General features: G+C 40.2%; 4 protein-coding genes across 8 annotated transcripts in view; 1 reads left to right on the top strand and 3 right to left on the bottom strand.

Moving 5' to 3' along the window:
• Positions 1-177: 177 nt before the first annotated feature.
• Positions 178-1472, bottom strand: LOC117411593 (small ribosomal subunit protein bS1m-like). Its single transcript, XM_034019255.3, has one exon. The coding sequence runs from the start codon at positions 1394-1396 to the stop codon at positions 830-832; it is 567 nt and encodes a 188-aa protein (XP_033875146.2). The 5' UTR covers positions 1397-1472; the 3' UTR covers positions 178-829.
• Positions 1473-2448: 976 nt separating this feature from the next.
• Positions 2449-5913, bottom strand: LOC117411463 (splicing regulator SDE2-like). Its single transcript, XM_034019029.3, has 6 exons — positions 5753-5913; positions 5366-5483; positions 4570-4681; positions 4238-4407; positions 3702-3807; positions 2449-3422 (listed from the first exon to the last, which is right to left on the bottom strand). The coding sequence occupies exons 1-6, from the start codon at positions 5852-5854 to the stop codon at positions 2795-2797; spliced, it is 1236 nt and encodes a 411-aa protein (XP_033874920.3). The 5' UTR covers positions 5855-5913; the 3' UTR covers positions 2449-2794.
• Positions 5914-12204: 6291 nt separating this feature from the next.
• On the bottom strand, positions 12205-14936 carry LOC117411535 (large ribosomal subunit protein uL14m-like). Its single transcript, XM_034019171.3, has 3 exons — positions 14806-14936; positions 13657-13736; positions 12205-12742 (listed from the first exon to the last, which is right to left on the bottom strand). The coding sequence occupies exons 2-3, from the start codon at positions 13728-13730 to the stop codon at positions 12376-12378; spliced, it is 441 nt and encodes a 146-aa protein (XP_033875062.1). The 5' UTR covers positions 13731-13736; positions 14806-14936; the 3' UTR covers positions 12205-12375.
• Positions 14937-15000: 64 nt separating this feature from the next.
• LOC117410632 (CSC1-like protein 2) overlaps positions 15001-15333 on the top strand; it is a 66313-nt gene continuing 65980 nt past the window's right edge. For 3 of the 5 annotated variants that reach the window (XM_034017321.3, XM_034017316.3, XM_059024940.1), the window contains exon 1: positions 15001-15209. The gene's annotated coding sequence lies outside the window, so the exon portion shown is untranslated. The remainder of the gene's footprint in view (positions 15210-15333) is intronic. The other 2 variants (XM_034017317.3, XM_059024941.1) reach the window with 1 other exon arrangement.

Here is a 15333-nt window from a genome sequence, read left to right as displayed (position 1 = left end):
AAACACCTGTGAACGCGTGCCTGTAAATATGAAACCCAGCCAAGCAGGGGTGTGGAAATGATGCTCTGCACGCAATCTTAACTGAAATAGAACAGCATTCCACATTTCTTCTGGATGTTGCAACTTCCTGCAAATTCTATTACTCTAATATTGGCGTTTTTTAACCATTTTCCCTGCTGCTCAATCTAAGGTAACAGGTAGATTTTGTTACACCACATATGTGTCTCTGGTTCCTGAGAAATCATGTGATATTGTGACCTTTCAACCTTTCTCTCTTTTTTGACACTAATCGCATCTTTTTTTTTTTTTTTAGGTTTTACTAAACAGTGCTGTTATTGTGAGGAAAAGCGGAAATTAATGTACTTAAACTTTCATTATAATTTATTATACAAAAAGTAAATTCCAGTTCTTCAGTTGCAAGGGTGTGTTAAAATTTTAAAGAAATATAAGCAGTTATTTTTAATATCACCACCCTTACGTCATACTTGGGAGTTTTATAGAAATCCCTTAACCAAATAAGATGAATCTTGATCTACTTTTTCATGTTATTTTTAGCCGTGATTTTAGTGGATTACTTACTGTTACTTACATTCTTGTTTGCAACAGTAAAAACTGAAATGTGTTCAAGAAAACAAAAGCAGTAAAGTGCTCGTTTACATCGAGCAGGAAGAACAATAAATGCCTTTTCTGTTCAATATAACACGTTTATTTGTACACACACAATGAGGAGGCCCGCGTATGATCAGAATGTACACGTGTCAGATTTTTTTCGGGAATATTAACATTTGCGCTGCTGTCCATTTTGAAGTGTCCAAGTCGGCTTACGCTATTATTTTGGCTTCGATTCCAGCAGTCCCAAAAGCACAGCATCAGCCTCCAGCAGCGTGGTGTCCGTCTTTGCTCCGAGGAACCGAGACGTGAGCTCCAGGTCCACCAGTCTCAAACGCACTCTTGAGCCTCGCTGGTACTTCTCTCCGTCGACTGCAGGTCTTTTGCACACGCAATGAAACTTTCCACCGAAGTCAATGTACAGGTCGTCGTTTACAATGTGGAAGATTTTGCCGACTGCGACTTTATCCTTGGCAGTTCCCATCTGAACCAAAGGAGAGTGCTTTAACAGATATGCGAAGGACTGTCTCTTCTTGGAGCTGGCTGTCTTTCCGACGGTGGCCGCTGCGATGTCATGTTTCTGCTGCAGGTCAGAATGAAGCTCAAACGCTGCCGCAAACCCGCCGAGCCTTTTCTCAGCTGGTGGGGTACCCTCTTCGTTTCCGGGGGTTTCACCCGTCTCCCCGCTACTGTAATGTTTCGTAAACCCCAGGAGACTCCGGCATGGTATCCGAGCCAACTCCGCTGCTCTCTTTGAAACACACACCGCTTTACACAACGCAGACATTTTTCTGACCCCAAACGTCAAACTCGGAAGGAAGAAGATGGTTCACTTCCGTCATAATAGAACAAAGAATTTGGGGCTATTAAATCCTCCATTTTATAATCGGGGCTTCCGGTATTCTTACACACAAGTGCGGGAAGATGTGTTACTGGAACTAATGGCCATTTATGTATTTATTTATTTATTTTTGAGAATAAAAGGATTTGATGAGTTTTGCTGTTTCTACATTGGAGCGTGTTTAATATCAGAGGCAATAATGTAGCCATTAATTTGCGTTAAAATATAATATTGTTCAAATTATATTTAAAAAGTAGCAAAGGTGTCTATCATAACATATTTTAAATTGATGGGGTAATATATTCGGTTTTAACATCAACCACAAATAGTTATTTGGGGTGGGGGGAGGTTTCGGTCGGCCAGGGTTTCCTCGGCTCACCGCGCACCAGCGCCCCCTGTAGTCTGGCCGGGCGCCTGCGGGCTTGCCTGTAAGCTGCCCAGAGCTGCGTTGTCCTCCGACGCTGTAGCGCTGAGGCGGCTGCACGGTGAGTTCGCAGTGTGTAAAGAAGCGGGCGGCTGACGGCACACTCTTCGGAGGACAGCGTGTGTTCATCTTCGCCCCTCCCGAGTCAGCGCAGGGGTGGTAGCGGTGAGCTGAGCCTAAAAATAATTGGTCATTTCAAATTGGGGAGAAAATAATAAAAACTAATTGGCAACATATATATATATATTCTATGAGTAAATATCAGGACTTTTTTCCTATGCATTGGGCCGCAGGACTGTTGGCATATATGCAATAGAACAGAGATTTTTCCTAATTTTTAGTCAGTCTTTTTTTTTTTACCTTTTCACTTGGAAAGGATCGATCAGGGATCTGTTCTGGTATCAGTGCAACTTTCTTTTCCAGATGTGGAACTTTATTCTTGGTACCTCCAATACTCTACAATTCCACTCTACTAAATAGTGACTGATCTGGGGATTTCCATTTCCTTCATTCCTCTGTGCTTTAAAATTCGTGGAATGTGACGTGCAAGAATAAAGGGACATTCACAACTCCATATTGTAAATACAAACTGTATTACGGTTATAAAAGAAAATGTGGTCAGCTGACAAGTATGACCTAACTATTTACATTAAAAAAAACATTCATAAAACAATTGTTTTAATGTAGAAGTTACCCTATATTTTAATATGTATATTTATTCCAAGGCTGTGCATTCTGGTGTGTTAATTTCTTCCTGGTAATAGGCTGTTAAAGAGAGTCACAAAAAGCACTCAGGACATATTTCCTACTCAAGTATAGAACAACACATAATACTGCATAGAAAAAACAAATCTTATAAACAAACAGTTTGTGTGATATATTCGGATGTCTTATCTTTTTATGGTATTTTCTATGGTATTTTACTTTTTCTTTCCTTTGGCAGGTTTAGCAAAGAGGGCTGGTTCAATTTGATCTTTTGATTTGCCCCGGACTGAGAAAAGCCTTGCAGCCCTCTCCTGCAGAGTGCCTCCACATTTCAATCCAAGCGCCATTAACTCTGTCTTCATCCTCTCTAGCCCCAGCACCTCCAATTCTGAAGCAGAGCTGAATGTCATCAGATCCAGGGGTCCATTATCAGCAGAGTGTGTGCTACTGCAACCAGGCTGAGGTTCACCAGGCTTCTCCAGGCTGGTCTCTTGCGTCTCCTCCTCGGTTTCTCTTTCTTCTTGTGTCTCTTTCTTCTCGTCCTTCATATTGCCACTCTTTCCTGGCAGCTCTGCATCTGGCTGGGCTTGCATTGTAGCCACCATGGCCTCCTCTTTCACCAGTTCTGCAGGGCTCTTTTGAGGAGAGTTGGATCCTGAACTGGAACTAGATGCTGGTGTTTCCTCAGCATTAGAGCAAGAGCCAGCTGTTGCTTTACCTTTCCCTGTTGGGCTTTTAGTTTCCCCTGAACTCACTCCTGAGGTTGAGGGAGATTCCTCCCTGTCGCTTTCAAGGCTGTCTTCATCTGAACTGCCAGAATCCTCTAGTCCATAAACACCAGCCCTGCAGAGAAATAACCAGCAATCAATCATATGATAAAAACACGATGCATGCCGTAGAGCTTGTATCACTTGAATACCTTGAAGTATGTATACAGTACAGGGGCAGTAATTAGGATATTGGGGAAGAGACAAGAATTTTGATTACAGTATTTAGAGGAAGATACCTTAAAAACCAGGTAATCATTTTTAGATTTTCTACCTAACCTCGTCCCCCAAAAAGATCACACTCTATGGGTATACCAGTTAGTTACTGGCCCCAACTAATAAAGTCAGTTCTTACCAAAAGCGTTTTCTCTTTCCTGATTTTGGTTCTTTGCTCGGGATGGGGCGTTTCCGACTAGGACCTTCTTCTGCTTCCACCACAGCACTGGAGGAAGCTTGCATACCTTGAAGAAGAAAATACATACGTCACAATGTGTACAGTAAATAAAAACACACATAAAAAATATACGTTGCTAAGCAATGAAAAAAGCAGACAATCAATACCTTCTGTATTTCTGTACAAATCACATGCGAGAGGTCAGAGCTGCTACATTATTCAAATATTTTTAAAACTTGCAGGACACATGTAACTTCCCTTCTAGTTTATTAAGGGAAGGTGTGTCACATTTGAGAGGGATACATCCAAGCAATCTGAGACAGCAAGGTATGGACTATTGATCCATTTGGTGTGGAATGATCCAATTAGAAGCTCAGACATTTAAAATAAATAGGGACTGTTCTAAAAATTAGTTCAAAACTCTTATCTGATAAGACAGTAAGTAATAGACTGTACAGTAGTAGCATTTACAATGACTCAAAAAAGGAGTTTTTTACCTTTCAACACAGAGTCCTCCAGGCGCTCTGACAGCTCGTGGCACTGTTGCTCGTAGTTTGGGTCAGTGAAGTAATGTTTGGGTTCGGCGAGTTTGCGCTGCAGGCGCTCAGTTCTCCTCTGCTCTTTTTCTGCTTCCCTCTCTGCCTGCTTTTTGATCCAATCTGCCATCCTGCACGTACACGAAGAAAAATGATTACTTGTCTCTTAATTTAAGGGAACCAGTGTAAACGGGTATGTGTAATATAGAACAGTTGTCAAGGCATCATTTCATAAACTCTTTCAAGCAGACAGCAGTTTGGATTACATGCGTATAAAACATCTAAATTCTTACTCTTTCTCATGGTTAACATCTCGAAGGCGCCTGCCACTCAAATCCCGACATGCTTCCCTATTGGTGGTCTTCTCAATCTGTGCACCCAGAGCTCGAAGCATAGAACCAAAACCTGTAAAAAATACTATAACATTCAGATGTTGTCACTCGCCAACTAGAAGGAGGGCACTTTAACCATCTCAAGTCTCATGACTCAACTTTGCCAGAAACGGCATTGGCTTAAATGTGTTGGTGAGGACCACCCTTCACTTTGCCATACATGTTAAAAACTAAGGCATGAAAATGTTAATACATACATGCCATGTGCATAAATACATGAAACTATCACCAATAAGTGGTTGAAATTAGGTGGGGATATTCCTGGAATCTGGAGGAGGCAGGGGGCAGGGAAATCCTACATCATTCAAGCAGGACTAGAAACATTTACAAACCCACTTGGGATTATGTACAGTCATGGACAAAAGTATGTAGTGATAATTGATGTTGCTTTTTTATATATAATTAACATATTACATATATTGTTTGTTAAACCACCAAAAATTGTGCATTCGGTCTTTACCATATTAATTAGTGGGTAATGTTGATGAATGCTTGTATTTAACATGTTTTTATTAAGTGTAGGGTGCCAATACTTTTACAGGTAAATCATTTAAAATAATTGAGGCTAACAAACTTCTACCCAAATCACGTAGTCTATCTAATCACGTACTGTCCTAAGATAGGGAAGACAAGACAATGACATACTACAGCTAACGCATACCATACGACAAGAGGCAGATTATCTGTCTGTACAAACCTCCTTTCCCTCCGCAGAGCCGAGGCTCCAAGCTGTAAACAACCCCAGGTCGAATCACGTCATCATCACTCGCCAGACTGCCATTGCACTTAATGTAGAAATCAGTCGCAGGGATGGCCTAAAAAAAAAAACATTCATTGGTTTCTATTGAAGCTCTGCTTCAATTGATTTTTTCTCTGTCCTTTAAACTACATCACTATACAAATGCTACCTGTACTATTCGCAAAGGCAACCCAGGACCTCATAAAAATAACTAGTATAAACTATGTCTTTGTTCTCTTTCAAGTTCTTTTCCTGCCACACTTATCTATTTCAGAGTGTATTTAACCTTTCTCTGGTCATTCCGTACTTAATAATTAATTACATTTGCCCTAAATCCATGCTTACCTGTTTCTGAGCGAATATATGCACTAATTCACTGACTAAAGAGCCACTGGAAAGTGAAAAAGACTGAAATTTGGACGACAAGTCTCTTACAAACACCTCCATTTTCAACAACAGTTGGCTGATATACGCCTGTACCTTTCCGGAAATTGTAAATACGTTTCAAAAGAAGTCACAATGTCGTACTTGAAGCCGACATGTGACTCAGGGGCGTGGCTGAGGGGGGAGAGGGGCGGGGGACTAAACCCTGTCATGTGATTCAGAAATGGGTACGCTATTCGTTGAACCGCGCTTGAACCAGTGTTGCTACATCAGAGGTTTTCCCTCAAGATTTAGAGGTTTTTATAAGTTACTCAGGGATTTCTGGAGGTAAGAATTTAACAAAGGTTTTTTTTTTTTTTTTTGATGATTTAAAATCCTCACAAGTTCATAATTAAGTTGAACAGTTTTATTTTATTTACAGTGGTCATTGACCAGGACAGTCAGAGGGCTCCAAAGTTTGACTTGCGCTCTGGTGTCATGCAGATACATTTTTCTTAAAAATGGTGTCTGGTCTTTTTTGGCTGCAGCATTAATGTGCTTCTTTAGCAGTATTCTTTCAATAAGATGCTTCTGTCATATCACAATCCAATTTGTTTACTCATTTTTTGTGTCCTGTTTATCGCAACATTTTACATGAATGATTTTAAAATGTAGTCTTTCAAATATTGTAAATAAGACACCATTCAATGTGGCATGAGAGAGACAGAACACATTCAAATACTGTGTTTATGGATGTATATTTGCATGCCAGTTAGGCACCCACCTTAAAATAACCCAAAATAAACTTCAAATAACAGCCATTACAAAACAGTATTTATTTATATACAGTTTTGCATTTTCCAAAAAGATACAACTCCAGCTCCAGAACCCTTGCCAAGCCTCTGTTTTCCTGGAAGGCACTGCCTGCTACAGAGGCTGTCTGATGGCCGGTTTGAGTCACATATCACAACACCACAGCGGAAGTAAATCTGAAAAAGACAATAAACACTAGGTCAATAAAAAAATTAAAAAATGCCAGTACTGCAGTACTGTCAGAATCTCTTTAGAAACACTGTAAATGCAGTTAGTTGGGAAAATATATATACACACTCTCTTCAAAAAAAGTAACACATAGGTGTTTTGAATGTACTTTTTATAGCATTGGTATGGCAGTTTGCATAGTAAAATAGACAGTTCCAAAGAATCTTAACCTGTACAGAAATCATTAAGACATTCAATAAGGTCACTTTCAAAGGTCAAACAAAGTTCAAGGTCAACAGAAATCAGTAACGGGTATGCCCACCATTAGCATTGATGACGGCCTGACATCTCCTGCCCATGGATCAAATCAGAGCCTGGATAACATGCCAGGGAATGGCAACCCACTCTTGCTCAAGTGCCTGGAAAAGTCCTTGTCACGTCTGTGACTCAGGGTGATGGCGTCGCACACGGCGATCAAGGTCATCCCACAAATGTTCAATGAGGTTCAGATCTGGTGAGATGGCCAGGGAAGCACTTGAACATTGTTCTGAGTGGGGAAAGCTGTTGTGGCCCGGGCTGTGTGTGGTTGTGCATTGTCATGCTGGAAATGACGTTACGATGGATGATGAATGGGCTCACATGAGGCTGTGTGATCTCATGACAATAGCGCTGAGCTGTCAGGTTGCCTTGAACATGAACAAGGTTGGTTCCGCCACTGTGAGATTGCCGCCCACACCATGAAACTCCTACCACCAAATCTATCAGCCTGTCGCACACAGTTTGCCGCAAAACGTTCATGACTTTGCCTGTATACCCGAGTCCTTCCATCAGCACGTCGAAGCATAAATCTGGATTTATCACTAAACACCACATTTCTCCATCTTTGTATGGGCCATACTCTGTGATTGACACCACTGAGGTCATGGTTGACGATGTTGTGGCATAAGAATCACTCCTCTAATTGGCCTTCTTTATATCATTTTAATTTCCAAGTCACACCCAATGCAAGCCGCATGACGACCACAAGGTCACCCAAGCCAGACCGGACTACAGGTGCAGGATTATTCTGGTATAAAAAGTGTACTACCTTGGTGTCATTGACCAGATAGTGACAGGTAACTCTCAACCTGGAAAGAGGAGATGAGGTTAGTAGAGTTTCAGGCTCAATCCTAAAGAATCAATTTCTGATGTAATCCTTACTGGTAAGTGAACAGAGCTTCATTCTCATAAATCAGGAGGTTGTTGTCAAAACTGGAAGAGAATCACAAAAGCTTTGAAAAGGTCTAGGAGCATATGCAATCTTATATTTGGTACACTTTTACCAGGCGTGCCTTTTTGTCAACTGGGCAAGCAGTCGAATATCATGGCAGCATCTTACAAGAGTCCACGACTCATGCAAGTAGTTCAGCCAATGCAAAAGCATGTCGTCATGGCCAAGATGGATTAAGCTTGGTGTCATTTCAAATTATGATTTGTCTTGTTTAAAATAAGCTTGTAAAAAATACAGATTTCTTGGTTTGAGTCGTTTATTTGAACCTAAATATTTTGCAAAAGTTTCCAGGAATCTACAGAAGGGTTCTACAAATATTCAGGGGTCTAAAGGGTTAACATGTTTGGGAACCTTCTGAAAGATCACTTGAAACTAGAACTAACCCTTCTAGTTGTTCCACAGACGTTGAAGAGGCTTGCAAATGGGACAGCACCTGTAGAACTCCTCTGTTTGTATCCTGGGACACTATCACCCTTCATTTAAATGTGCTTTATTTTGCTCTTATCTGCCCCCTATTTTACTGCATTTAATCCTGTACTTCAGAATACTGTAATCTGCCAAGTGTTTAACCTGTAGTATTTTGTATTTAATCATATCCTGATGTAACTATCACTATTATCTGCTGTATTATTGAATTGTGGTTTGTCACACTTGTACTTTGCTTGAACAAAAGTTATTGTATTTCTCGTTCTTATTGTATTACTTGTATTGTAACACTTGAAATGTATTTGCTTACGATTGTAAGTCGCCCTGGATAAGGGTGTCTGCTAAGAAATAAATAATAATAATAATAATCTCTTCGAATTAGTCGACTTGGAAACAAGTTGGGTACAGATTCCACTTTCACAGCAAGAGCCGCTATAGTTCCATTGGTGAAGCAATCTGAAACAAGGATTTGGATCCAGGTTAAGGGATGAGATTTTAGCACCAGTATCACTTAATTCAACCTTTTGCTTGGTCTGCAGGATAGTTACCAATCATCTTTGTAGGGAAACTGCAGGACAGAGAGAAGGTAGTCACCACAACCATGGTCTCAATATCCCTCAAGGTCAAGTCAGGCCTGCTTCTGATGTCTGAAGAACTGATCAACTGCAGAGACAATACATCCCAGAAGTAAGGTGTTGGACCAAAAGGAACATTTAAAATGCAGCACTTACTTCATATGTGGAATCAATTGAATTGTATGGGACAGTCATCCAGGAATTGGTCGAGTTGGCATTATACTTGTACAGGGCAAGCAGACTTCCGCCAAGTTCTCTTGAGCCCACAAAAAGGAATCCAGTTGCGACCCATGTTGCCGTATGTTACCATAGTATAGAATGCAGCACCATCACAGTAGCCAGTTACTGCAGGTGGAACTGCAAGAGGAAGAGCATGTCTCACTACAATGGACTGGATATGTTAGGAAAGGGTAATTGCAGGCCAAAAATAGTCACTGAGGTCTTTGAGAGTGGCTTCAGCTACAGCAGGATGAGTAAAGGGTGTATTATCTGGCGCTATATTCAGCAAGTAGGTCAGGGGCAGAATGTAGGTTCTGGTGTCTGGAGGAGTTAGCTGAAAGAAAAAAAACAAGGGTTTGTAGACTTCACCTGAAGTCAGACAGCATGCAACTCATCCACAGGAACCAGAAGCTGCAATGGTTATTTAACAATTGTTCAACAAATTGGGTGTTACCTTTTGCTTTACATTGGGGTCCTCGAATGGCACCTGGAGTGTGTAGGTCTTGGATCCATTGGGAAACGCATGTTCCTGGACATTATACCCTTTCAGGTTGGCTTCTGGCACAGTTAAAGTCGCTGGTCCAACTATAATTCTTACAAGCTCCACATCAGGCAGGAATGTCCCCAGGGTCACATTGAACACTGTCTTCAGGAACAGTGTCTGAAAATAAAGCTGGTGGTTAAATGCTTTATATGAAGTCGAGTAAGTTTGTTTCAGGTGCTGCATGTGAACAAGTTGAATACTTGCTGTTTGTGACGAAGGATTCTGCCTTCAAATCTAATTTTGACCATGAAATGAGCCATTTAACCACCCTATACATAATCGCATTTAAACCACCTCCTCCATATTCAGAAAGATCTGAACGTTCAATCTAGTATCAACTAAAAATTGTACGCAAAGCCTTTATGTACAAGTGGCATTGTCAAAGTCTGTACACTACTACTTATAGGTTGTGCCTCCGTCTGACAACCAGTTGTGTGTCTGAACAGCAGAGCACACAGTTTCAAGAGCAAAGCAACACGCCACGGTGAGCTCTTTAGGTTCTCAAAAGATTTAAATGCCATTTTCTTATAAAGATAATGGGAAAACATTCATTTTGGTTGATGGCTCTTATCTAGGGGAAAACATTCACCTCCTAAAATGCTGTTTAGAACTACAGTACCGATAAGCTTAAGCTCTGGTAAAGTTTACAAAATACATTATTATTTGTTTATTTAGCAGATGCCTTTATCCAAGGCGACTTACAGAGACTAGGGTGTGTGAACTATGCATCAGCTGCAGAGTCACTTACAATTACGTCTCACCCGAAAGACGGAGCACAAGGAGGTGAAGTGACTTGCTCAGGGTCGCACAATGAGTCAGTGGCTAAGGTGGGATTTGAACCGGGGACCTCCTGGTTACAAGCCCTTTTCTTTAACCACTGGACCACACAGCCTCCTTAAAATATATGCAACATTAGGCCAGGGCTTCATTTTATAATCTGGTTATTTTTTAGTTAGTGAGATGATGATTATTATTATTATTACTATTATTAGCTCCAATCATTTCCATGTCTTGGTAATTCATAGTCACAGCAGTGTCACAATGGTAACACTCAGAAGCTATAATTACTAATTTTTTTATTATTTGTCCTCCAAATTCAGCACTCTGCGACAACAACCGGGAACTACTCCCTTTTGTGCAGTGCATCATTTGCTGGAGTGAAAAGGCTCATTAAGTCAATCTTGCTATTAATCGATTAATTTTTTTTTTTTTATGACATTTGAAGGCAAGTAGTTTTGTTAGGAATACACATCAAAAACTACCAAGCCTGTTTATAATGTCAAGCTCTTTAGAATGTCAGGCATTTCCATCTGTGGACTTTTAAAAGTATGTACAGCAACAAAGTATCAATCTAGACAGTTATTAGGCGGCACAGGTTGGTACATTTATTTGTGCAGGAATACAGACCTTAGGCTTTACCACATGCTTGTCTGTGGACCAGATGAGCCGTGCTGAAGATCTCCGATATTCGATTCTAACTTCTGCGTGGTTTGCTGAACAATTTAATGGCATGGTAATCACTACTAAATTAAAATCAGCTTGTACCTGCACTGAACTGCTCCATACCTTGCCGCATTCAACTACTGCTCCTAACTATAACTGTGTCTTGTATTTGATTTTACTCTTATAGGTAACCATACTCATGTTTTTTTTTGTATTTGCTCTTATTGGGAAATCATTCTCATTAATTTATCATACTTACTACATGTTCTTACTGGACTTTACTCATATAAGCAAATAGTTACTATAAGGTATAACTGCTCTTTGTCAAACTTGCTCTTACTTATACCTTACTGTATTCTTTATTTTGCTTACTTAAATTTGATCTTATTGTACTTTCATAACTGCTCTTATCTGTATTATAATATTCTGTAATGTGATATTTATAATGTGATAACTTGTAACAATTGTAAGTCGCCCTGGATAAGGGCGTCTGCTGAGAAATAAATAATAATAAAGTCACAATGATTTGCATCTAATCATTGATTGAGTGATTGCGATCATGCATCCGGCAGGCCCCCAGAAACTCGGTCGCACACAGATGTGATTTGGGATATGATACCTCTTAAGACAGAATACCAGAAACAATTATTATACATGTGTCTTAAGCTTGACATTAGATTTCTCCCACCATATAAAACTGCACTGTGTTCTGTTAAAACATTTAAAGTTTATAGCATGGTTTTAAGGACTTTTTTTAAAATACTATTTTCATTAATAAAATCAAGTCTGTGCCTGGGAAATCTTTTCCAGCTGTTTTTGAGAGTTTATGATATACTTCTAATTTTTCAAAGCACTGTCTGACCTAAAATAATGTTAAATAAACACTTCAGAAAACAATCCTATAAAATAAACAGCCTTTAAAACAGTCCATTATGTTTTTTTAATAGGACCTCTAAAAACCACAATTAAATAGTAATTATTATAAATGACTGCAAATTATTTATTATTACATTAATATACTGTTACATTGGGGAATGATTATATCAGTAAAAGTGATTTTTTTTTTTTTTTTTTTTTTTTTTTTTAACACAGACAAATGCATTAGATGTAAATGTTGCCTGATGAGACAGGCTGCAGTCACAGTTCATCACACAAACTTCTGAGCAATGGCCAACACTTTGGAATACTCTCCTTCTAGTCGGCGCAGACTGGAGGGTACAGGCACCTTGATTCTTGTTCCTGTGGGGTTTCCGTTGTCTTCAATGAGAACCACGTTGTTGGAATCGAACCGTGGCATCATTCTGGGGCCAGGCATTTTGTGGCCAATTATGAGGGCTTTTTTCTTCTGCCCTTTGATGGCCAGTAGAATTTTGTCCCCCACTTTGCCAACCCCAGTTTTGTTATAGACATGAATGCATTTAGCAGGTCGATGGTGGGGAGTGTTCCCCAGCGGACTGTTGTCTACCACACGCACTCTGGACATTTTCTGAATGGCTGCACAGGCAGCAGAATGGCTGAATGGAAACAAAAAAAGAAAAAGAAAAACACTGCATTACAATCAAGATTGCATGGATCTGGTCAGCTGAACTGGAGACGTAAAAGCCTGATTACAGTATCACAAGGACATTGTGGCCTGGTGACCTCTGCCACAAAAACCCGTGAGGAAACGATTCTTAATGGGGTTCTAGAGAACAAAATAATTTCAAAAACCTTACCTGTTATGCACTCCTGTTTGCTACGTAGATTTCACAAGTGCAGTTTTGAAAGACACACATGTTATAGTAACTACAATCAATTATCATTAAGATGAACTCAGATTAACACATTTTCTACATGGTCCCAGCCATTTCAGCAGTCGCTTACTGTAAATTACTTAATATATGAATTCACTTAACATTAATTATTTTGGAGCCCTCCTAGTTTGAGCAGTTAAGTGTAAAGTATATTGGGAAATGTATTCATTTGCACCCACATTAGTGCCTCTGTACTGTATTGTAGTGCTGTTATGGGACTACTGATCCTAGGATGCATTTTGAGTTGCCATAGTGCACATATGCATATATTGCCATAATGCATATATTTTAATTTTAATGAATGATAAAAAAAGCCCTCAGTTTGCATGTTGTACTTTCAGGTAGCTTTTTTTTTTTTTTTTTTTTTTTTTTTTACACTTGCACTTCCTAGGTCATGTCACCATTTCGAGTTTAAAGTAAGGCCATCTAGTATTTTTTTTTCTCCTAGCCTCAGTTTACTTCTTAATCCCAAGAGGCCAGCGCAACTCTCCCAATGGGTCCCCAGCATAAATCGGCAACTTTTTGTGAGCGAGTCAAACCACACCCTGCTTTTTCTAGATGAACTAGTAGTTACCCCCTACACATGGAAATATCGAGGATGTCTAACAGCAAACCTGGATATCTTAATAAAGTACCTGAAAGGCAGCTGCTGTGATTTTCCAGATGCATGCGTCAGCAAAAACCCCAGTCCTTTTCTTAACAGCGCCATGTGAACCTGCATTGTCAGAAAATGAGTATGTCATTTATTTAACCAAATTTAAGTTTGGCCTCAATACATTTTCTCATGAGGAATACATTCAAACCACTGCTGTAACAACAAGTGCCAAGGCAAAACTGATACAACAGATAAAGACAGACTTCTTGTAAAATGACTTCAATCAATCTCAGTATCACTGCTGGTAAACTGCACCATGATTCAACAATCCCTCTGCAGTCTCAGCTGCTGTATTATTGAAAACTTATTAGTCAAGTGTGAGTAAATGTCTCAGCCTCTCCTGTCGATGACTGTGAGTTCCCACTGCCCAAACGAAACAAAAAAAGATCCACTGTTGCAGGCCTGCATTAGCTACAGCGTTTTTGTTTTAAAGAGATGCACTGCAATTCAGTGTTATGCTGGAACACGTTCTCTGGCTGACTGACTGGGGTTACATTTTAATTGCAATCGTGTTGTTACTACAACTGCACTGCCAAAATGTATTTTGATTTCGGTTCTTGTTTGTTTTGTTATCTGGTAGGTCTTTATAGCCACAGAGGGGTCTAATACTTCAGTTCAAATGTACAAGCGCCATCCATAAAGGAGTACATAAATAACAAAGAATACATGCCTAGGCATTCCTAGTAAGCCTGCTATTTTGTCGAAGTGACATATTCACAAACCACAACTAAGTGTTAAGTTTATGCACACAAATCAGCTTTCTGAATGTGAAGAACCACGACACACTTGAACGTGTTGTTTCTGATTATTGACAGTCTTTTTAGTACAGAATTATGAGGTGCTGCCAGCGTACTTGGTGTGACACAAAATTGAAGAGCGTGAAATAAAATCAGAATCAACACAGAAACAAATGGAAACAGCACCACTGGTACAGTTTTATCATTGATAACACTTGAGCACAACCTTGACGTCCCGAGTCCATGCATTAACCGAGAGTCACCTTTTGCACTAACGTAACATTTAAGCGACCAACACACCCGCACCACAATAACAATACCTTTATAAATATAGATGCAACGATATTCAGAATAATAGTATCAACACACAACTGTATCACAACAAAACGCACCTGTGAATTTGCAAAGTTGAAAAAGACATCAGCAAGAAAAGCACGAGAAAGGCGGACCGCGTCATCTAACCGCGCAAACCACCGGCCGTGCCGTGCACGCGCAAACGCGGGCTTTGTGCCGCGTGCGCGCGCGCGCGAACACGGGATTTGTGCACGCAGGAGGTGCCTTTGCTGTCACGTGCCGACAAGCAGCAAGTCTCCCCCTCCCCACTCGCGAACTTATTCACATCCTTGGTGTGGTTAGCCAGCTGCACACGGCTTATCATATCAACCTCAACGGACGGGACGTCAGTGGTAATGTGGAAGGCATTTATTTACCGAAGGCTGATACAAGTGGTGTGAAATCTAAAGGATTAAGTGGGGAAAAAAGAGGAAAACACCAAAATTGCCTTTTGGTAAGCCAGGTAAGGCTGTGTGTGTGTTTACATTGTCGTTGTTCTATATCTACGTTATGTAATGTGAGCAAAAATCGTCTGGATGTGCCTGCGGCTGCGGCATTGAATTACAGTGTACACATCGTGCGGAATT

Source organism: Acipenser ruthenus, chromosome 6, assembly GCF_902713425.1.
Source record: "Acipenser ruthenus chromosome 6, fAciRut3.2 maternal haplotype, whole genome shotgun sequence".
Classification (NCBI taxonomy): domain Eukaryota; kingdom Metazoa; phylum Chordata; class Actinopteri; order Acipenseriformes; family Acipenseridae; genus Acipenser; species Acipenser ruthenus.
This window is presented reverse-complemented; position numbering and strand designations above follow the sequence as displayed.

Excerpts from the sequence above, each read along its gene's own strand:
- LOC117411593 (XM_034019255.3), bottom strand. The coding sequence starts at position 1,396 with ATGTCTGCGTTGTGTAAAGCGGTGTGTGTTTCAAAGAGAGCAGCGGAG.
- LOC117411463 (XM_034019029.3), bottom strand. The coding sequence starts at position 5,854 with ATGGAGGTGTTTGTAAGAGACTTGTCGTCCAAATTTCAGTCTTTTTCA. Across the intron at positions 4,408-4,569 it reads GATGTTAACCATGAGAAAGA|GATGGCAGATTGGATCAAAA; the intron begins GTAAGAATTTAG and ends GTGTACGTGCAG. Across the intron at positions 3,423-3,701 it reads GGAAAGAGAAAACGCTTTTG|GGCTGGTGTTTATGGACTAG; the intron begins GTAAGAACTGAC and ends ATTTCTCTGCAG.
- LOC117411535 (XM_034019171.3), bottom strand. The coding sequence starts at position 13,730 with ATGGCGCTGTTAAGAAAAGGACTGGGGTTTTTGCTGACGCATGCATCT. Across the intron at positions 12,743-13,656 it reads TCACAGCAGCTGCCTTTCAG|CCATTCTGCTGCCTGTGCAG; the intron begins GTACTTTATTAA and ends GTTTCCATTCAG.